The sequence below is a fragment of the Podarcis erhardii genome (genome assembly GCF_964252035.2).
Source record: "Podarcis erhardii genome assembly, chromosome: 13".
In the NCBI taxonomy this organism is placed as follows: Eukaryota; Metazoa; Chordata; class Lepidosauria; order Squamata; family Lacertidae; genus Podarcis; species Podarcis erhardii.
Window position 1 is genome coordinate 2169888 of NC_138502.1, and position 23610 is coordinate 2193497.

Consider the following 23610-nt stretch of genomic DNA (forward strand, 5'->3'; position numbering starts at 1 on the left):
GACGTTGGAAGGGACCCGTACGGTCATCCATCTCACCCCCTGCGGCTGGAGGAGGAGGTGTCGACAGACGAGCAGACGGCGCCGCCTGAAGAGCGCTGAGCTGGAGGAGGAAGGGGGCAAAGGAAATGTCGATGCCCCACACGACCCCACTGAGGCCGATCCTGTCCCTTCTGGGAGAAGGGGGTGGGACTCTTAAGCCCGCGGAAGGGAGGGGAGAGGCGTGAGACGTGGAAGGCCAGGGTGTTCCAGCTCCTGAGCAATGCAATGAGACCCCTATAGATCTCTGGAACTCCCTGCTACAGGATTTCCCGAGAGAGTTTGCCAGTATCTGAGGAGGGGGACTTGCAACCGAAGGGAAATCCTATGCCGAGAGGGGGAGTTTTGGGGGACAGGGGAAGGAAAGGCGAAAGGCTTGGCGCCGTGCCCGGCTCAGCTCCGCCGGCCGAAATCTGGGCCAGCGCGACGGCTGGCGTCTCCCTTTCCTCCCTGATGTGATGGGGGAACTGGGCATTTGCAGATTAAGACAGAAGGATTTTTCACGGGCTGGCGACTTGCCCCGGGCGGCAGCATCCTCTGCTATATAAAGAGAGCAGCGAAAGGGAGGGCAGAGCGGGAGAGCGGAAAACAGGGAGAGAAGGAGGGAGGGAAGGGGCTAACCACAAGTGCCCCTTCACCCTCCTGACCTGTGCTACTCTCTTGGGACAAGCCCGCAGATCCTGCCTCTCTGCCCTGACGTTGTCCCTCTTCTTCCACCCGCCCACAATTCAAAGCGCGGCCTTCTCTCTTGACTCTCTCAGGAATTCCTGTGGCAGGCAGTTCCGGAGGTTAACGGCCGTTTGTGCAGAGAACAACAATGGAAAGGGAAGGAGGAGGCTGCTGGTGTTTGGGCCGACCCAAAGGAGGGTGAAGGGGATGTGAGTGGCCCTGTGGGTTAAACCACAGAGCCTAGGGCTTGCTGATCAGAAGGTTGGCGGTTCGAATCCCCGCAATGACGGGGTGAGCTCCCGTTGCTTGGTCCCTGCTCCTGCCAACCTAGCAGTTCGAAAGCACCTCAAAGTGCAAGTAGATAAAGAGGTACCGCTCCAGCGGGAAGGTAAACGGCGTTTCCATGCGCTGCTCTGGTTCGCCAGAAGCGGCTTAGTCCTGCTGGCCACATGACCTGGAAGCTGTACTTCGGCTCCCTCGGCCAGTAAAGCGAGATGAGCGCTGCAACCACAGAGTCGTCCGCGACTGGACCTAATGGTCAGGGGTCCCTTTACCTTTACCTAAAGGTAGGTGAACCCAGCCGCCCTGCGCTACTTATCAAAGGACCCGATCCGATGGAATTTAGCTGTGGTTGAGCCAGGTTGGACTAGATGACCCCTGGGACCCCTTCCAGCTTCTGTTATTCTATATGAATGCATGCGGCTTCCCACTGGATCAGACCCAAGGTGGGCTACCTCTGCCATGCTCCCGTTGCTTTTAACTATCATGCTCCTTGGGAGTTATAGTTTGGGGTGAGCCCCGGACATTCCGCAGAGTTGTTCCGCCTGGCCTTTGGCTTGGAGCCAATTCGATTCCCTCCCCCTCTTTCTTTTTCCTTCTCCTCCTGTGATGAGGCTGCATTTCAATATTTTAATGTTGTTTTTTAATCTTGTTTTTAAGTTGTATTCATTCAATTTGTTTTTATCCTTGCTTGTTAGCCGCCCTGAGCCCGGCCTTGGCTGGGGAGGGCGGGGTATAAATAATAATAATAATAATAATAATAATAATAATAATAATAATAATTCTAGCCTGCTCACCTGCCTGGGTTTCCCCAGGCACTTTGGGCAGCTTCCAACAAAATATTTAAAATACAATAAAACATCAGGCATTAAAAACTTCCCTAAATGGGGGGCGGGACTTCCCTATCAAACAGGAACATCAAAAGATCCAGGCTGCAGGATCAGGCCAACGGCCCACCTAGGCTGCATTCATGCCAAATGTTAAAAGCGCTGCGATACCGCTTTAAATAGTCATGGCTTCCCCCAAAGGATTCTGGGAGCTGTAGTTTGCTAAGGGTGCTGAGAGTTGTGATGAGACCCCCCCCCCCGCTATTCCCTTCAGAGAACTGCAATTCCCAGAATTCCCTGGGAAGAGGGATTGGCTGTTAACCCACTCTGGGAATGATAGCTCCGTGAGTGGGAACAGCAGAGTCTGCTCACCGCACTCGGCAAACTACATCTCCCAGAATCCCTTGGGAGAAGACATGCCTGTTTGACCTCCAGCGCCGCTTCCCAGGGAACTCTGGGGGTTTTTCCTCTGTGCTCTCAGCACCCTCAACCCAACTACAGTTCCCAGGATTCCTTGGGGGGGGAGCCATGTGCTCCATGAACGACATGAACATGGCCAGTGTTTCCCAAACGTGGGTCTCCAGCTGTTTTTGGACTACAACTCCCATCGCCCGCAGCTAGCAAGACCGGCAGTCGGGGATGATGGGAATTGTAGTCCCAGAGACCCATGTTTGGCAAACCGCCCAGTGGGGCAGATTCAGTTATGGGGCTTCCAGTTACTGGCTCCTCTTTAAATGAAGATTATCCCAGATCAGGCCTGGCATTAAATCTGCCTGTAACCTGCTGAAATTGGCCAGGAAAAAAACACCAAAACCCAAAGCAACCAACCCGCATCTGGGACCCCTTTCTCCTCCTGTGGGCCTCTCCTACCCCCACTCCAGACCCTCCAGGAGTCCCTATTTATAACCTTTGGGGCTGAGATGGTTGTGTTTTCTATTCCGGACCCTCCAAGTTTCTCTATTTTCCTGGACTGACATTATCCGGGACGTTGGATAAAACTAGAATGAGAATTTCCTTTTTGTAAATTATGTTATTTCTGGAATTAGTGTAAAACTAATGAATTATTAAAATGTGCCGGAAAGGAATTAATTGGCTTTAGCAGAATAGGTTTGAAGGAGTTAAGTTCAAGTATGGTTGAAATTTTGAAATTTTAATTTCTTGAAAGTAAGATAAGGATAAAGAAACTAAAGGTAAACTGAACTGTAAAAATTTTTAAATGTTATTGATGTTGAAATGAAATGAAGTGGTTATAGCAATAAGGTAAAATAAGAATTTGTAAGAACAGATTGATATTAGATGAAAATCTGAAGTTATAACATAAGAGGATAAATAATTAAGAGTAAATTAAGAAGGAATTTTCTGAACAAACTTTTAAATGGAATACAAATGGGGGAGGTAAGAGGAAGTCAGGAAAATAAGTAAATGAATGGCAAGAACTTGAAAGGAGGGATTTTTATTTTTTATCTTTCTTTTTTATGTCAAATTTCGGTTTTTTGTATTTTTTCTATGTCTTTTCTTTTTCTTTATTGTCTTGTAACCTTTTTTCTTGTTAAAATCTAATAAAATATCATTTTTTAAAAAAACAAGTTTCTCTATTTTCCTGATTTATAGAAGCCGTCCCGGTTTTTTGATTTGATCCCAGAATCTCCCGCTTTTCCTTAGGACGTCCCTATTTCCATTGGAGAAATGTTGGAGGGTGTGGAGTTATCTGATTCCTGAGCCGTCCGAAAGCAATCCTATACAGTGGTACCTCTGGATGCGAACGGGATCCCTTCTGGAGCCCCGTTCGCACCCAGAAGCGAACGCAACCCGCGTCTGCGCATCGCAATTCACCGCTTTCGCGCATGCGCGTGTTGCCATGCGCATGCGCGAGCGGTGAAACCCGGAAGTACCGCGCTCCGTTACTTCAACCCAAGGTATGACAGTACAGTGGTACCTTGGGTTACGTACGCTCCAGGTTACATACGCTTCAGGTTACAGACTCCGCTAACCCAGAAATATTACCTCAGGTTAAGAACTTTGCTTCAGGATGAGAACACAAATCGGGCAGCAGCGGTGCGGCGGCAGCAGGAGGCCCCATTAGCTAAAGTGGTGCTTCAGGTTAAGAACTGTTTCAGGTTAAGAATGGATCTCCGGAACGAATTAAGTACTTAACCGAAGGTACCACTGTATAGGGAAGGGTTGTTTTTTTAAAATGCTTTTACAGTGGTGCCTCACAAGACGAAATTAATCCGTTTCGCGATTCTCTTCATCTAGCGGTCCGCGATTCTCTTCGTCTAGCGGTTTTTTTGTCTTGCGAAGCCAGACCATTGACGGCTTAGCAGATTAGCGCTATTAGCGGCTTTTAGCGATCAGCTGATAAGCGGCTTAGCGGCTTAGGAAAAGGGGGGAAAGGGGGAAAAACCCGCAGGAACTCGCAAGACATTTTCGTCTTGCGAAGCAAGCCCATAGGGAAATTCGTTTTGCGAAGCGCCTCCAAAACGGAAAACCCTCTCGTCTAGCGGGTTTTCCGTCTTGCGAGGCGTTCATCTTGCGGGGCACCACTGTATTGTGTTTTTATATCTGTTGGAAGCTGCGACCCAGGAAGACGCACCGGGCATAAACAGCGAAATTATCGCGACGGAACGGGATGTCCCTATTTCCACCAGGGAACTATTGCATCCTCGCTGCCTCAGCCTCATCCAGGTGAGGACAGGTGAGGGCATCTTTGCAGAGGCTGGACCGGGGAGACGCGAGAGCCTTTGCTGCTCAGGTGAGGGAGATGGGGGGGGGGTGAGAAGCAGCAGGCAGGGTTCCCAAATGGGACCTGACATTTCTCCGCGACGCCCCAGGCAGCAGCTGGGGAAAAGCGTGTCACACGGAGGGGAGAAAGACAGGGAGGGAGAGAAGATATGGGGCACAGGGTGGGGGGGCAGAGTTTGGGGTTGGGGGGATGAGTGTAAGAACAGCGGCTACCTCTGCCAGAAGCAGGTCCCCACACGGGGGGGGGGGGGAGACGCTCCGATGCCTTGTGTGTGTTTTTTTCCGCCTAGTGCTTTGGGATTTGCTCCCCCCCTTCTTTAAATGCAAACCCCCCCCCCTTCCCGGCCGTTGCCAAGGAAACTGGCTTAGCGATGCTGCAAAAAGAGAGAGGGACGGCTTGGTGGGAGATGGAAGGGGTGGCATTTGGGGGGGCGGAGAAGAAGCAGCTGGTTTCCCCTCCTTCTCCTCTTTCGCACCATCCCCTGCTTTTTGCGGAGAGTTCTCCCTCCCTTAATAATAATAATAATAATAATAATAATAATAATAATAATAATAAATTTTATTTATATCCCTCCCCAGCCAAAGCCGGGCTCAGGGCGGCTAACAACAACAAAATAATACAACATTCTAACATCATTTCATTAAAATTAATTCATCTCAAACTGTGTCCAGAAACAACTGTTTAAAAGGCTAATAATAATAATAATAATTTTGAAATGCATGCTGTTCTCGAACTGGCCAGGTCAATGCCCCCCATAGGAAGCCCACAAGCAGAATGTAAGAATCCTAGAATGGTAGCGTTGGAAGAGACCCTGAGGGTCATCTAGACCAACCCCCTGCAAAGCAGGATTTTTTTGCCCAACGCAGGACTCGAACCCACAACCCTGCGATCGAGAGCCCTGTGCTCTACCGACCGAGCTGTGCCAGTAGCCCTAAGGCCAGGCCATTCCTTGCCATTCTCCGCCCCGACCGGCAAAGCCCCCCGACCCTGAAGTTAGTGGGGTGGTTGTAGGGCAAGCGTCACTCGGACAGGACCTGGCGGTGGGGGGGGGAAATGGCCTTGGGGAGTCCCCAAAGGGCCGCAGCAAAGGATTATGGGAGCCAGAGCACCCTGGTTTTTTGGGGAGAGGAGCCCTTGTTCCTGGAGGGATGAAGCTCATCGCTAGACCCGAGGTCGCAGCTTAGTGGCAGGACACCTGCTTGGCTTGCCGAAGGCTCCATCCTGGGGGAGCGTCTTCGGGTATTCCCCCCTTCCAGTGCCTGAAAGCAGGGCTGCTGCCGGCCCGTGTAGGCTGCACTGAGCTAAGTAGCCTGCAGAGGTCTGGCTTTAGATAGAAGGCATTTTGCTGTCTTTGTACATTTCGAGCTGCTCAGGGGGAGAGTTGCTTGGAGTGAAGAAGGCTCCGGGTACGATCTCTGGATAAGTAAAGGGCCCTGCCGGGAGCCCTAGCAAGCCGCTGCTGCCAGTCCGTGCAGGGAACGGTCTGCTAGATAGGCCAGTTTGGTCTGAGACTGGGATAGCTCCGTTGCTAGAATAATAATAATAATAATAATAATAATAATAATAATAATAATAGTTTTCTTATTTGCACCATCTGGCAGGATTCTGCGATGAATCTGAGGTTCTTAAACAGGGGCTGGATAGGAACCTGCCAGGCATTCTTTAGCGGAGACTAAATGACTCATGGGGTCCCCCGTCCAATGCTATGATCTGGAGAAGCAAAACTCAGCTTCACAAGCCCCAGTCTGTTTTGGGGAGAGCGAATCCTGCACTTATTCGACCCCAGCTTGAAAAAACAAAATGAAATCAGGATTTTCATTGCTCCCCAAAGGAGAGCAGCTGCGTGTTCAGGGTGAGCCTGAGGGTGAGAGGTGCACTGCTTCTGACTCCCAGTTGCTCGAAACCACAGGAGAGGAGGGTTGCTCTCAAACTCGGGACCCGCTTGCGAGTTTCCCGCGAGGCGCGTCCGTTTGGCCGCGGTGAGAAGACGATGCTGGCCTGGGTGAGCCCTTGGCCTGGCCTGAGGGCTACCGGCACAGCTCGGTCAGTAGAGCACGAGGCTCTTGATCGCAGGGTTGTGGGTTCGAGTTCCGCGTTGGGCAAAAAAATCCTGCTTTGCAGGGGGTTGGTCTAGAGATGACCCTCAGGGTCTCTTCCAACGCTACCATTCTAGGATTCTTACATTCTGCTTGTGGGCTTCCTATGGGGGGCATCGACCTGGCCAGTTCGAGAACAGCATGCATTTCGAAATTATTATCATTATTATTATTATTGGCCTTTTAAACATTTGTTTCTGGACATTTGGCTCACTGGCATCCTCTTCGGGCTCTGGGAAGGGTCTCCTCGCAAGCCACGAGGATTTCCCCGCTTTCTCCCGCCACTTCTGGGCTGGAATCAAATCATTTATTTATTTTGCGGCTCCTGGCCTGCGCACACAAATGGGGAGTTGCCCGTAATGGCCACTGTTAACTTTTATAATAATAGCACAGTATACCCTTATCCATTTCCCCCTGCTTTTCGTTTTCCCTTCCACATTGTAATCAGTCAATCAATTCCCACTAGACTCACAGAACCAGAGTCATAAGGGGCCTTAGCGGTCATCTAGTCCAACCCGCTGCAATGCAGGGATGTGCCCCCGACCCTGAAGGGGGTGAATCGAAGCCGCAACCTTGGTGTCACCAGCACTACACTCTAACCAACCGAGCTCATTCAACTAAACCAGGCATAGGCAAACTCGGCCCTCCAGATGTTTTGGGACTACAACTCCCATGATCCCTAGCTAACAGGACCGGTGGTCAGGGATGATGGGAATTGTAGTCCCAAAACATTTGGAGGGCCAAGTTTGCCTATGCCTGAACTAAAAAGGTAAAGGGACCCCTGACAGTTAAGTCTAGTCGTGAACAACTCTGGGGTTGTGGCGCTCATCTCGCTTTATTGGACGAGGGAGCCGTTTGTCCGCAGTTTTTCTGGGTCATGTGGCCAGCATGACTAAGCCACTTCTGGCGAACCAGAGCAGCGCATGGAAACGCCGTTTACCTTCCCGGCGGAGCGGTACCTATTTATCTACTTGCACTTTGACGTGCTTTTAAACTGCTAGGTTGGCAGGAGCAGGGACTGAGCAACGGGAGCTCACCCCGCGGCGGGGATTCGAACCTCCGACCTTCCAATCGGCAAGCCCTAGGCTCGGTGGTTTAGACCATCCCATACGCCTGAACTAAACTGTTCTTTAAAAAATTATAACACTAAAGGATGCTGGTCTCGCTGCTCCGATCCTGTGGAGCTCTTCCGGTCGCAAAAAGCACTCTGCACATGCCCAGAGGCGCTGCTCAAACTGTTTCTGGGAAGCTAGCGATTGGAGGGGTTTCCGGTTAGCAGCGCAGGGGAGGCGGGCAGGGCTAAAGACGAGGATTGGATTCTGATGGTGATTATTATTATTTCAAAGAAGGGATTGCGGTGTTAAGCGGGGAGTGAGGTTCCCTGACCTACGACGCTGGAGAGGAGAGTGGGGAGAGATGCGAGACAGCTGAGGGGAGGGTTGGGGGGGGGCTCGCCCGTGTCCGCTCGCCCGCCCCCCTTTTGCACCCTTACCGTCCTCCATGGGGACGTAGATGTTGAGGTACAGGCAGTCTTCGCTCTGGTTCTGCACGTAACCCGCCACAATCTCCAGGTTTTCGGTGAACCACACCGGAAGCATGATGCCCGGGAGCATGCCGTGGATGTTCTGGGGGCAGACAGGAGCGAAGGCGGTGGCGTTCCGCACCTCGGACCAGGATGCGGGTGCCTCGGGGGGCTGGAAGCGTCTCTCGCCCACGGGCGGCGTGGCGTAGGGGATGCCCAGGTACTGCACCACGGGTCCCAGGATTTCGTTGTTGAGGTCCTTCTTGATCCCCCGCAGCTTGCCGTAGTTAGTGGGCACCACCGGGTACTTGTCCTCCGGCTTTTGCCCTGAGAGCGGCAAGGAGCGCAGCGCCAGGCCCAGGAGCCAGAAGAGGACGGCTGAGCCCGTGCGGAGATTCAGCACCCGCAAGACGAGCCTCGAAGGCGGGAGGAACATGGCGGATGCGTCGGTGGGGTGGTGGGCGACGGATTCTGGGAGGGCGGGCCGGGGGAAGGGAGAGAAAGGAGCGTCCTCGCGCGAGGAGCAGGCGAAGAGGAGGGATGAGGAAAGGGGCGCGGGAGGCGAGCCGGGCGTCCGCCGGAGGAGCAGCAGAAGAAGAGGAGGAGATAACCACCAGGAGAGCAGCCCGAGAGGAGAGGATTAGGAAGCCCGGAGGTCTTAGCGAGAATCGCAGGAGGGTTTTCCGGCAGAGGAAAGGCGTCTGTTGCGTTCCATCGTGGCCCGGGAGAGTGGGAAGCGTCCAGCCAGACTTGAGAAACGCACCTAGAGGTCAAGAGATGGGGGGGGGAATCGAAGGGAGGGGTGAATAAGAGCCAGAAGGAGAGAAAAGGGAAGGAAACAGGCAGGACGGGTGGAGAGAAAGAGAGAAAGAAAGGGGTTTTCAGAAAGAAGCCGTCCTCTGATCATTCACCCCTCAAATAGTTTTCTTTGCCTAAAATGGACACACCATAGATTTAAAGCATAGTTCACCCCTTTAAAAAAAAAAAAAAAGGATTCTGGGAACTGTAGTTTTCCTTTGAGGGTGCTGGGAGTTATAGTTCCGGAAGGGGCGACTACAGTTCCTAGGATTCTTGGAGGTGTGTGTGTGTGCTTTAAATGTACAGTACACACAGCTCCCATCCCCAAAACACCTTTACTTTCCCCCAAAGTACTGCCCACTCACCTCCAAAATCTTTTTTTTTTTTTGGCTTGGGAACCGATCTGCATATTAACATCATGTAGATTATGCATGATTACGTAACAATGCGTTATGCGCTTCACATTTCCTGCGAAGAGGGAGTTGAGGACAAAAAGGGAAAGGGGAGATTGGGGATTTGTGGAGTGGGGGGGGGAGAACAGGTGTACCCTGTGTCACCCCAGGCACCTCCGTTCCCTTAAGGGAAAACAAGTGGATTTGGTTAGAAACATCTCCTCTGCCTCCTTGCACAACTATTCTATTAACCACACTTCCATTTTTCGCCTTCCGTTGGGAGTGATGGACCACGAAACCAAATGCAACATAGAGAACGTAAGGATGAGGCTGGCGGCCCATCTAGGCTGGTGTCCTGTTCTCACAGCGGCCAACCAATTGCCCATTCTGGGAAACCCACAAGCAGGATTCGAACGCAAGACTCACTCTCCCGCTCCTGAGGTTCCCTACAACTGGGATTCAGAACCATTTACTGCCTCCAACCACGGAGGCAGAACACAGCAGGCAACACCAGCCCGCTCCTCCTCCACGAACAGGTCCAATCTTCTTTCAAAGCCATCCCAGTGGGCTCCTGTGGCAGGGAGTTCCACCGTCTAACTACGGGCTGAAGGACTTCCTATTATCCGTCCCAAATCGCCCGACCCTCGGCTTCTCTGAACGTCCGCTGGTTCCAGCGTTACAAGGGAGGAGGAACCAACAGATTCAAGGGACGGTAAAGGAGAATCCGACCAGGAAGAAGTTTCTGACGGCAGGAGCTGTTCGACAGTGGAACAGACTGCCACAAGAATTGACGGACTCTCCTTCCTTGGAGATGTATAAGCAAAGGTCGGACGGCCATCTGTCCGGGATGCTGAGATTCCTGCGTAGGGGGAATCTTCTGATTCAAAGAAGTGTAGAATCGTAGGGACCCTACGAGTCATCTAGTCCAGCCCCTTGCAATGAAGGAATCTCAGCTAAAATCTCCAGGACACATGGCCATCCAACCTCTGTTTAAAAACCTTCAAGGAAGGACAGACAACTTTGGCCACAGGTAATCCTCATGGGTAGACGCGGGTGGCGCTGTGAGTTAAACCACAGAGCCTAGGACTTGCCAAGCAGAAGGTCGGCGGTTCGAATCCCCGCAATGACGTGGTGAGCTCCCATTGCTCGGTCCCTGCTCCTGCCAACCTAGCAGTTCGAAAGCACGCCAGTGCAAGTAGATAAATAGGTCCCGCTCCGGCGGGAAGGTAAACGGCGTTTCCGTGCGCTGCTCTGGTTCGCCAGAAGCGGCTTAGTCCTGCTGGCCACATGACCCGGAAGCTGTACGCCGGCTCCCTCGGCCAGTAAAGCGAGATGAGCGCCGCAACCCCAGAGTCGGCCACGACTGGACCTAATGGTCAGGGGTCCCTTTACCTTTACCTTTTTAATCCTCATGGACTTTCCCGGACATGCCCTCCTTCAATTCTGATTTCTTCACAAACCAGGTGTGCTTTTGAGTTACCACACGCAGGTAAGCAGCCATTCTGGGTCGGGGCCACAAACACGCCATCCCTTGAACCTCCACCCCGGGCAGATCGAAGTGCGGATCATTTCCCACGCCGAAACTGATCCCCGCGGGATTCTTGTGCTGCGCTGGGAGAAGCGGCGTCCTCTCCCCCGCCTCCCCTTTCCCAACCGTACCAGTTCTCCCCGGTGGATTCTACCAGGTCTTTAATTAAATAAAACTGGAGTTTTTTGTTTATCATTTACAATGTGGCAATTAGAGGCAGGAACGTGTAATTAGTACCAAATTGCGTCTGGGAGAATCCAAAAGGCCCAGAGAGAAAGGGGGGGGCGGTGCTGGGAGCGCATGCCAGAACCCGACGCCATCAGAACAGCCGACGGACAGACGGACGGACGCTTCAACGCAGGGGAAGTCGAGGCAGCTGCTGCGGCGCAGAAGCTTGGCGCCGGCCTTCTCCAGGCTTGGTGCTGTTGCAGGAATTTATGTATAGGTTGGGGGGGGGTGTCTTTGCCTCTCCAGCAGATATCATGCACATGCAGCCCACTACCAAAACCAGCACAATCGCGTTTGTGACTTTTGTGATTTGTCCCCACAAAACACTTCATCACAGTTTCTTTCTATCTATTCAAAGGGCCTTTGCTGCACAATACCAAATGTAAGAATTCGCTGATAAATGTATCTCTGTACTGGCTCACTGGGAAAACTTCAGAAATTCATATAGACAGGTGAGCTCAGCTACTCAACAGCCCCTCTGCCTGAGTGATAATCCCTGGCATCCTGATACCTGAGTGCCAGACAGGTAGCCATTCCAGGAAGAACAAACCCAGATGAAGACCAAAGGGTGGGATTAACTTGGCTGGGAAACAGGGAAATGTAAAGATCTCTTTTGTTTCACTTGATGGGTGTTTGGTGGAGGGCAAGGGGAACCATGGGGTAGGGTCCAGGATGCTCAGATTCCTGCCACCAGACCTCCCCTTTCATGATGTAACTGTGATGTAGTTTGGGGGGGTGTAACATGGGGATTAGCAGCTAATAAAAGTTTGGGTTCTCTTTTGTTTGGGGCTTCCATCTTGTTCCACCTGGTGGCAGGTGGGAGTCCTGTCGCGACAGTCTTCAATCAAGACCAAGCCTACTGGCTGCTGTTTTGCTCTGGTATTCCTGGCTGGCGTCCTTGTTTTATGTCCAAGGGAGCCCTCCGATTTCTCAGTTAACAGTTCCCAGCAGGCTGGGACTACAACTCCCATGACCCTCTGGGAGGCTGATGAGAGCATAGCGGGTGTGCGGCCCAAGGGGGTGTTGAGAATTGCGTTCCTGCGTATCTGGAGGGTGCTGGCTTGCAGTGCTTTGATAGAGGGGTCAGGGTGGCCAGAGGGAGGAATGGGCGGGCTCCTGGCGGAGGCTTGTTGTGGATGGGACCAGGGCAAGGGCTACATTCGGATTTACGTATAAGCTAAACAAGCTATAGCTTAGGGCCCCACTCACTTGGGGGCCCCCAAAAAATGTAAAGGGGGGGGAACTGGATGTACATTTCCAAAATATAAGATAAAAAACAAATAAAATAAAACCTACAGACAGCAACGGACGCGGGTGGCGCTGTGGGTTAAACCACAGAGCCTAGGGCTTGCCGATCGGAGGGTCGGCAGAGGGTCGGTTCAAATCCCCGCGACGGGGTGAGCTCCCGTTGCTCAGTCCCTGCTCCTGCCCACCTAGCAGTTCGAAAGCACGTCAAAGTGCAAGTAGATAAATAGGTTTCTGTGTGCTGCTCTGGTTTGCCAGAAGAGGCTTAATCCTGCTGGCCACATGACCCGGAAGCTGTACGCCGGCTCCCTCGGCCAGTAAAGCAAGATGAGCGCCGCAACCCCAGAGTCGGCCACGACTGGACCTAATGATCAGGGGTCCCCTTTACCTTTTTTACAGACAGCAACAGTGTTTTGTGTTGTGTAGGCTCCTAGGATGTAAGTCGTGGGTCCCGCCTGCTCCCTAAAATATCCCGGGTTTATTCCTTTCTATATATAGGGTACCTACATTCTGAGGGGACTGGTTGCAGGGCAACATGGGCAAATGGCTTGAGATACCTATTAGGTCCATAAATGACCATACAGTGGACGCTCGGGTTATGAACGTGATCCGTGCAGGATGTACATTCACAACCCGCAGTGTTTGCAACCTGCGCCTGCACACGTGCAGGTTGCGATTCGACGCTTCTGCGCATGTGCAAAGCACGGTTTAGTGCTTCTGTGCGGCTGCCAAAACCCGGAAGTAACCCATTTCGGTACGTCCAGGTTTCGGCGGTCCACAACCTGATAAATAACCTGAAGTGGCTGTGACCTGAGGTATGACTGTATAGCATATACCGTATTTTTCGCACCATAGGGCGCACCGGACGATAGGGCGCACCTAGTTTTGGGAGGCGGAAAACAAGAAAAAATTATTCTGAACTCCAGAAGCCAGAACAGCAAGAGGGATCTGGCTTCTGGGATACCGTGTGGCTGTTCTGGCTTCTGGGGTAACCGCGTCAAGCCTCTTCAGGGCAGCGGGATGAAGGCTCCCCCTGCCCAAAGAGGCTGCGCAGGGCTAAAGCAGAAGCCAGGACAGACGCGTCGCTAAAAGGAGCACTGTGCCTTCTCTCTCTCTGCCCAGCGCCCCTCCTTCACAGGAGAGGTGCTGCGCAGAGAGGGAGAAGGGGCATCGCCCTTCAGCGAACCTGGAGAAGGAACAGAAGGAGACCCTTCTGCCGCCCCAAGCCTCGCGCGCCCGGCGGGACCTCCCGCCGGGCGCGCAAGGCTTGCAGACACTCGCCCGAAGCACGCAGAGCCCTCCGGGGGGCTCCGCGTGCTTCGGGCAACATGCTGCCGCCCCAAGCCTCGCGCGCCCGGCGGGAGCTCCCGCCGGGCGCGCGAGGCTTGTGGACACTTGCCGGGGCTGCAGGCTGCTGCCCGCAAGCCTCGTGAGCTCGCGGGACCTCCCGCCGGGCTTGCAAGGCTTGTGGATAGCTTCCTGAAGCCTGGAGAGCGAGAGGGGTCGGTGCGCACCGATGCCTCTCGCTCTCCAGGCTTCAGTGAAAGCCTGCATTCGCACCATAGGACGCACACACATTTCCCCTTCATTTTTGGAGGGGAAAAAGTGCGTCCTATGGAGCGAAAAATACGGTATTCAACACTAAAAAACCAGCGACAATTTGCTGTTGACAAAGGACAGATGGACATTTAAAGGGCCCCGTTACCTTCAGTAGCTGAGGGCCTCATCAAACCTAAATCCGGCCCTGGGCAGGGTGAATGGGTGGCGATTCCAATTTTGAGAGACAAAGAGAATTCTACGATTCCACGTTCTTTCTATCCAAAGGGGCGAATGTCAAAGAGTGAGTTGGCAGTGTGATGCAGCAGTAAAAACAGCTAACACTATTCCAGGCTGCATCAGTCTTGATCGAAGGAATAATAATAATAATAATAATAATAATAATAATAATAATAATAATTTATTATTTGTACCCCGCCCATTTGGCTGGGTTTCCCCAGCCACTCTGGGCGGCTTCCACAAAGACCAAAAATAAACTAAGATATCACACATTTAAAACTTCCCTGAGCAGGGCTGCCTGTTCTGCCTTGGCCAGACCACAAATGGAGTCCTGGATCCAGTTCTGGGTGCCACAGTTTAAGAACGATGTGGGCAAGCAAGAGGGTGTGCAGAGGAGGGTGCCCAAAATGATTTATTTGCTTTTATTTACTCAACTTACACACCGCCCTATACCTGGAGGTCTCATGGCGGTTCACAACAAGAGCACAACATATAAAATCAAACCAAAAAACAATAAACCAATTTAACTCCCCCCCCCCCGCAAAAAGAACCACATTCTAAAAGTGTGTTGGATGTCAAGAAGATCAACCAAAGGCCTGGAGAAAAAGGAACATTTTTGCCTGATGCCTAAAGCTGTATAATGAAGGCACCAGGCAAACTTTCCTGGGAAAAGCATTCCACAAGCGGGGAGACACTGCAGAGAAGGCCCCGTTCTCGTGTTGCGACCCTCTGGACGTCTCGAGGAGGAGGAACACAAAGAAGGGCCTCAGAAGATGATCTCAGGGTCCGGGCAGGTTATTATGGGAAGAGGCGGTCCTTGAGGTATTGCGGTCCTGAGCCATTTAAAGCTTTATAGGTCAAAACCAGCACTTTGAATTGGACCCGGAAACTAATTGGTAGCCAGTGCAGTGAAATATGCTCAAACCGTCTTGCTCTGGTGAGCAACCTGGCTGCTGAATTCTGCACTAACTGAAGTTGCCAAAGGCAGCTGTAATGGGATAAGGGGTTGCTTGTGCGTAAGCGCCGAACCGCTCCAAGCTGAGTAGTTGGCTAAAACTTTCCCTGACCGAACAGCCCTTACTTCGTGGCTGTCTTAATCACTGGCAGAATCCGTCAGTGGGTGTTTCCTGAATTTCTTCCAACATAAAAGCTCCTTGACAGTGAGTCTCCGCCTAGATTCCCTGCGCGACAGCTTTCTGCGCAGAGTGGGCGTCCCAATGGGAGGTCCTGAGCTCTCTCCGCTGGTCTCACTGGAAGCGTCCCTGAGCCTCCCTCCGACGCCCCCTCCTCCTCTCCTTCCTCAGCGGAAGCTCTCCCTCTCTCCCTGCTGGTTCCCTCCCCAGCATCTGGGAGCCTTGCCACCACCCTGGGCTCCGATGGCAGTTCCCTGACAGCAGCCCTATGTAGAACGCATTGCAGTCATCTAACTTTGAGGTTACCAGAGCATAGACAACAGTAGTCAGATTATCCTCCACCAGGACCAGGGCCTTCTCAGTGGTGGCTCCGACCTGGTGGAATGCTCTGTCCCAGGAGACCAGGGCCCTGCAGGATTTAACCTCCTTCCGCCAGGCCTTTAAGACAGAGCTATTCCGCCTGGCTTTTAATTTGAATTCAGCCTGATCTTTTATTTTCCCTTCTCTTCCCTCCCCCTCCCCTTTTATGAAGATCACCCGCTCTGAGACCCCACAGCTAATACTCCCCTGGCCTTTTCACTGGCCAAGTAGGACTAATTCAGCCAGCTATCCCTGGTCATTATCTAACATTTATTACATGGATTTCCCCTAAATTGATTTCTGAACTTTGAATTTTATTGTTATTCATGTTTTTAGACTGTTTTATGCTGCTTTTACAATTAAGTGTTTTAAATTTGTCGTTAGCCGCCCTGAGCCCGGTTTTTGAACCAGGAAGGGCGGGGTATAAATAAAAATTATTATTATTATTATTATTATTATTATTATTATTATTTCTGTCCAGATAGGGGTGTAGCTGGGCCACTGGCCGAAGCTGATGGAAAGCACTGAGTCCGGAAACTGAGCCTGATGAGGAACGGTTGAAGTAACTGGATATGTTTAGCCTGGGAAAGAGGAAACTGAGAAGAGATAGGTAAAGGTAAAGGGACCCCTGACCATTAGGTTCAGTCGCGGCAGATTCTGGGGTTGCGGCGCTCATCTTGCTTTGTTGGCCGAGGGAGCCAGGGTACAGCTTCCGGGTCATGTGGCCAGCAGGACTAAGCTGCTTCTGGCGAACCAGAGCAGCGCACGGAAACGCCGTTTACCTTCCCACTGGAGTGGTACCTATTTATCTACTTGCACTTTGATGTGCTTTTGAACTGCTAGGTTGGCAGGAGCTGGGACCGAGCAACGGGAGCTCACCCCGTCATTGCGGGGATTCGAACCGCCAACCTTCTGATCGGCAAGCCCTAGGCTCTGTGGTTTAACCCACAGCGCCAAAATATCTCACCAAATATCTCATGGAAGATGGAGCAAGCTTGCTTTCTCCTGCTCCGTAGGGCAGGATCCGAGTCGATTCAAATGACAAGCAAGGAGATCCCGACAGAACAGGAGGAAGGACTTTCTGACCGTAATGGAGCGTTCTCCCTTGGGTTCTCCTTCGCTAGAGGCTTTTAAACAGAGGTCGGGTGGCCATCTATCACGGATGCTTTCGCTGGGTTTCCTGCACTGCAGCAGGTTGAACTCGACGACCCCAGGGAACCTCCCCATTCTAGAATTCTACAATTCACTTATTGGTTTTCGCCTCGTCAGCAGCGTGGAAACAAAGGCATCATCGGTGGATTCAAACAATTCCCCCTCTCCGCGAAAAAACACATCAAGACACTTCATCCCCACCGCACAACCAGCATGATTATGAAGAATAATCGGGCAAATTATAACAATACCAACCTTTCTGCGTTTCGAAAGCACTATATAAATGCTAATTATTACTGCTAATTATTATTATCCGCCTTTTAGAGCCGCTGACTACCCGACCACCTCGCCTTTGCCAGAGGCACCTTGGTCCAACCAGCTCCCTTCCAGTGCTTGATGAGAGGCAGTGTGGGGTAGTGGTTAGAGCGCTTGACTGGAGCATGGGGCAGACCAGGGGTGAAGTCCCCTTACTTTGACATGGCCTAGGACCCATGTACCTACAGGACCGCCTCTCCTGGTACGCCCCGCGGAGAGGTCCACAAATGACAACATTTTGGAGGTCCCAGGTGGCAAGGTGGTTAGATTGGTCTCAACTAGGGCCAGGGCCTTTTCAGTACTGGCCCCGACTTGGTGGAACGCTCTGTCCCAAGAGAACGCTCTGTCCCAGGGCCCTGCGGGACTTGACATCTTTCCGCAGGGCCTGCAAGACAGAGCTGTTCCGCCTGGCCTTTGGTTTGGACTCGGTCTGACCCTTATGTTTCCCTCCCCTTATGGTCTTGATTTATCGGCTACTTTTAAAATGAGACTGCATTTTAAATTGCATTTTAACCTGTATTTTAAATTGGTGGTTTTGTCCCCCTATTATGTTTTTACTGTAATTTTACTGGTGTTAGCCGCCCTGAGCCCAGCTCTGGGCTCCTTTGGGAGGGCGGGGTATAAATAAATTTGTTGTTGTTGTTACTATTACTTGGCTATGAAGCTGTGCCCAACACTTCCACTCTCTTAGCCTAGTCTACCTCACAGGGTAGCAGAGACATCACCTTGCCAACAAAGGTCCGTATAGTTAAAGCTCTGGTTTTCCCAGTAGTGATGTATGGAAGTGAGAGCTGGACCACAAAGAAGGCTGATGGCCAAAGAACGGATGCTTTTGAATTCTGGTGCTGGAGGAGACTCTTGAGAGTCCCATGGACTGCATGAAGATCAAACCTCTCCATTCTGAAGGAAATCAGCCCTGAGTGCTCACTGGAAGGACAGATCGTGAAGCCGAGGCTCCAAGACTTTGGCCACCTCATGAGAAGAGAAGACTCCCTGGAAAAGACCCTGATGCTGGGAAAGATGGAGGGCACAAAGAGAAGGGGACGACAGAGGACGAGATGGTGGGACAGTGTTCTCAAAGCTACCAGCATGAGTTTGACCAAACTGCGGGAGGCAGTGGAAGACAGGAGTGCCTGGCGTGCTCTGGTCCAGGGGGTCACGAAGAGGCAGACACGACTAAATGACTCAACAACAACAACCTCACAGGGCCGTTGTAATGAGGGAGGGGAGAGCCCTGCCTGTGCCGCCTTGAGATCCTCAGAGGGAAAAGTTGGGATATAAATGCAACACATACATAATTGTAATAATATTATTTCTTACATGCGTTAGCCAAATCCCAGCCTGATGCCTTCCAGCTGTTTGGGACTACAGCATCCAGCCAGTGTAATCGTCGGGCTGATGGAAGCTTGGCTGCGCTGACATGGTTGAGATAGAGGCCCGTTTTTATTTTATTTCTTTATTAAATTTCTGTTCTCTCCCTCCCTCCCTCCCAAAGGAGCCCAGGGCAACACTGTACCTATTTATCTATTTAGGCAAATTCGCATCCCGCTTAAATGTAGCCGTCTCTGGAAAAAACTCAGGGCAATGAAAATAAAAACGAGCTCAAACGGTAAAACCAGAATTCAACTAAAAAGCTAACTGGATTTATTTTTTATTTTTATTTTTAAAACAGAATTCACTAAGCGCCGGAGGTTCAGCTGTCTGAACGCTCTCTGCCTCTGTGGATTGAGGCAGAAATGTTCCCGAATCCCAGTTGCCGGAAACCACAAAAGGGGAGAGAGGGTCTTGTGTTCGAATCTGGCGGGTTTCCTACAATGGGCACCCGGTTGGCCACTGTGAGGACAGAATGCTGAACTAAGATAAGCCTGATCCATAGAGCTCTGCTTATGATCTTAATTTCTAGAGAAAGAGAAGCGTGCCGGTAGCAGTCTTTACCCCCAAACGACTGCGAGATATTAAGCCATCTGAGATATTAAGCCCACCACAATACACAGGAACCTCAGAAGCAGTGTTAGAAACTCAGATGTATAATCTAGGCGCCAAATGGCTCCTAAAACCAAGGTTACAGTCGCCATTTTGGGGGCCAGGAGGCTGTAAAGTCTTATTTTTTCAAACAATGGACTGGCTGAGATTGATTCTCGCTTCTGGAGTGGCTGGGAAACCCAGCCAGATGGGCTGGTACAAATAATATATTATTATTATTATTATTATTATTATTATTATTATTATTATTATTATGGCTACCTCAGATGACAACGCTGAGCTACGTTAGGAGCTTTGAGAACGTGACGAAAAGTCTCTTGATCCAGGTATACCCCACATACCGTATTTTTCCGCCTATAAGACACCTCCGATTTTCGGGGCAACAACCAATTGCCAGTCCACCCTCGACGCTATCCGTGTATATCTATCTGGCCCCTAATTTTTGACATTCGTTTTTAGGGGGGAAACTATCGTCTTATACATGGAAAAATACGGTATATATCGGCCCGTCCCTACCTCTTTTTCTTAAGGGCGAGGGCACCTTCTCAGGCTGCGCAGAAAAAGCATTTTGGTTCTGGAACAGATAGGTAGCCGTGTTGGTCTGCCATAGTCAAAACAAAATAAAAAAATTCCTTCCAGTAGCACCTTAAAGACCAACTAAGTTAGTTCTTGGTATGAGCTTTCGTGTGCATGCACACTTCTTCAGATACACTGAAACAGAAGTCACCAGACCCTTCTATATAGTGAGAAGGTGGGGAGGGGTATTACTCAGAAGGGTGGTGGGATTGGGTGATTGGCAGATAGCTGTGATGAGCCTGTTGACGACTCTTAATGACTGCAATAGGTCTTACAGTGATGCTGCCCTGCAAGCTCTCTATATTGGACAAACAGGCCAAACCTTACGCCAAAGAATAAACGGACATAAATCCGACATCAGGAACCACAAGACAGAGAAACCAGTAGGAGAACACTTCAATCTCCCAGGACATTCTATACAAGATCTCAAAGTAGCTGTTCTATTACAAAGGAATTTCAGAAATAGACTGGAAAGAGAAGCTGCTGAATTGCAACTTATCACCAAACTTAAAACCACGGAGAGACCTGGTCTGAACAAAGACATTGGATTCTTATCTCATTATACATGACAAAGCCATTTTTCACCTTCTCACCCCTTGCTTTTTCCTGTAAGACCTATTGCAGTCGTTAAGAGTCGTCAACAGGCTCATCACAGCTATCTGCCAATCACCCAATCCCACCACCCTTCTGAGTAATACCCCTCCCCACCTTCTCACTATATAGAAGGGTCTGGTGACTTCTGTTTCAGTGTATCTGAAGAAGTGTGCATGCACACGAAAGCTCATACCTAGAACTAACTTAGTTGGTCTTTAAGGTGCTACTGGAAGGAAGTTTTTTATTTTGTTTTGGTTCTGGAAATTTGTTCCAATTGTGCAGAGAAAATATAGCTGATGGAATTCTATGGGACGGGGGCACGAGTGAGCGGAAACAGTGCAGATCCAAGGATCCGCAAGGTGGTGGAGATGTCAGGATGCGCACCCGGGCAACTTCACTTGGTCGCAGGTGGCCGATTTGTTGTTGTTGAGTCGTTTAGTCGTGTCCGCCTCTTTGTGGCCCCCTGGACCAGAGCACGCCAGGCCCTCCTGTCTTCCACTGCCTCCCGCAATTTAGTCAAACTCATGCTGGTAGCTTCCAGAACACTGTCCCACCATCTCATCCTCCGTTGTCCCCTTCTCCTTGCGCCCTCCATCTTTCCCAACATCAGGGTCTTTTCCAGGGAGTCTTCTCTTCTCATGAGGTGGCCAAAGTCTTGGAGCCTCAGCTTCAGGATCTGTCCTTCCAGGGAGCACTCAGGGCTGATTTCCTTCAGAATGGAGAGGTTTGATCTTCATGCAGTCCATGGGACTCTCAAGAGTCTCCTCCAGCACCAGAATTCAAAGCATCCATTCTTTGGCGATCAGCCTTCTTTATGGTCCAGCTCTCACTTCCATACATCACTACTGGGAAAACCAGAGCTTTAACTATACGGACCTTTGTTGGCAAGGTGGCTGATAGTCAGGTGCAAAAGGCGTCTGGCGCCTGGCTAATTCTGAACGCTGCTCAGAAGAGCCCCATCTAGCATCCTGTTCTCAACCAGATGCCCGTGGTGGGAAACTCGCAAGCAGGATTCGAACACAAGACCCGCTCTCCCCTCCTGCGGTTTTCAGGAGGGAATTCAGAAGCATCCCTGCCTCCAACCGTGGAGGCAGAGGAGAGCCATTGTGGCTAGGAGGAGTAATAATAATAATAATAATAATAATAATAATAATAATAATAATTTATTTCTACCCCCCCCCCAACTGGCTTGGTTTCCCCAGGCCCTCTGGGCAGCTTTCAACAGAACATTAAAAGCACCTCAAACATTAAAAACTTCCCTGAACAGGGCTGCCTTAAGATGTCTTCTAAACGTCAGATAGTTGTTTATTTCCTTGACATCTGATGGGAGGGAGTTCCACAGGGCGGGCGCCACCACCGAGAAGGCCCTCTGCCTGGTTCCCTGTAACTTGGCTTCTCGCAGGGAGGGAACCGCCAGAAGGCCCTCGGAGCTGGACCTCAGCATCCGGGCTGAATGATGGGGGTGGAGCCATCAATAGCCCTCTCCATGAATTTGTCCTGCCCTCTTTTAAAGCCATCCAGGTTCGTGGCCATCACTGACTCCTGTGGCAGGGAGTTCCGCAGTTCAAAGTCTTGTCATGGACTGCCTGGATGCCGTTGAATGGTAGGAGGCACCAGCCAGGGAACCCCCAAGGGAGGGAGCCCGGGGGGAGACAGACCCTCAAAGTATCCCAATTTTCCAGGGACAGTCCCGGATTGACAGAAACCGTCCCAGTTTCTGAACTGATCCCGGAACCTCCCACTTTTCCTTGTTGTTGTTGTTGTTGTGTCATTTAGTCGTGTCCGCCTCTTTGTGACCCCCTGGACCAGAGCACGCCAGGCCTTCCTGTCTTCAACTGCCTCCCGCAGTTTGGTCAAACTCATGCTGGTCGCTTCAAGAACACTGTCCCACCATCTCATCCTCCGTCGTCCCCTTCTCCTTGTGCCCTCCATCTTTCCCAACATCAGGGTCTTTTCCAGGGAGTCTTCTCTTCTCATGAGGTGGCCAAAGTCTTGGAGCCTCAGCTTCAGGATCTGTCCTTCCAGGGAGCACTCAGGGCTGATTTCCTTCAGAATGGAGAGGTTTGATGTTCATGCAGTCCATGGGACTCTCCAGAGTCTCCTCCAGCACCAGAATTCAAAAGCATCCATTCTTCGGCGATCAGGACGTTCTTATTCTCAGCGGAGAGGGTATGGGGTTATGGGACCCCCGAGCCAAGGAGATCCAGTGAGGAGGATACCAGGTAGCCTGACATCTGGCTGGTTGACAGGGGATCAATTACTTATTTCACTCATTATACAATGCACACCAATTTCTGACTTTTCTCTTCTGGTGGTTTTTCCTGTTGTTATTCTGTCTCTCACAGCTACAGTAAACCTACCGTTAAAATTATGGACTGGTCATTTCTTTGTCAGAGGGCAAACGGGCAAATTTAGCAGGGGATCAAATACTTCCCCCCCTCACTGTAACTATACAACCTTTAGGAGACATCTGAAGACAGCCTTGTATGGGGAAGCTATTCAACGTTTAACGTTTTATTATGTTTTTATGTATGTTAAGCTGCACATTATTAAATAGGAGATCCCTATTTTCTTCTTATTTTTTTGGAAATTGTTTTTATTTGACTTTTCATATATATATATATATATATATATATATATATATATATATGCTTTCGTAGATTTTCACGGGTACAGGAATGCAGGTTTTGGTGTCCTCGGGTGTCTTCCCGTGTAAAAGTTGGGGTGTCTAGGCGACCTCGTCGAAACGTCGCCTAGACACCCCAACTTTTACACGGGAAGACACCCGAGGACACCAAAACCTGCATATATATATATATATATATCAAATACAAATACATAAAGAGAGATTTTTCTGAAACTCAAGACTTCATGCTCTCCATGGGTCCTATTGACAACATTTTCAACTCCATATTATTTCATAATCTATATTTTGAATCTATCCAGATTATCCATAGCACTTGTTACATGACAAGTGGGGTTAAAATCCTGCTAATCTTTTCATCTGCTCATAGTGGTCTCCTAAATAAATTAAGAATTTCCCCCATTCTTTTTGTTACGGAAATGACAAGGGGGAAAACACATCTTTATAGTTGTTACATGTTGCAAATATTATGCCTGAATGTATCCTTTCGACTTGACAGCGCAGGGGAGAAATCTAGCTTTATAAATTCGTAGAAAATCCATACTTTAACTGACTCTCCTCATTCCAAGACCATTTTAACCGTGAAAGAAAGGTGAATTTGGGCTCCACCTCCCTCCATGAACCAAGAAGTAGGAACAGGGCATCCTGCCATAATTCCCCAAGCGTGTGATACGGAGGGGGGGGCATGTCTTCTTCACCTTCTTCTTTGCTACA

At 50.5% G+C, this 23610-nt stretch overlaps 1 protein-coding gene across 2 annotated transcripts in view; it reads right to left on the bottom strand.

The window, feature by feature from the left end:
* Positions 1 to 23610, bottom strand: part of NLGN2 (neuroligin 2) — a 75478-nt gene that overhangs the window by 36771 nt on the left and 15097 nt on the right. For both annotated transcript variants that reach the window (XM_081835678.1, XM_081835677.1), the window contains exon 2: positions 8143 to 8935. In XM_081835678.1, the coding sequence (XP_081691804.1) occupies positions 8143 to 8608 (466 nt within the window). In that variant the 5' untranslated portion in view covers positions 8609 to 8935. The remainder of the gene's footprint in view (positions 1 to 8142; positions 8936 to 23610) is intronic.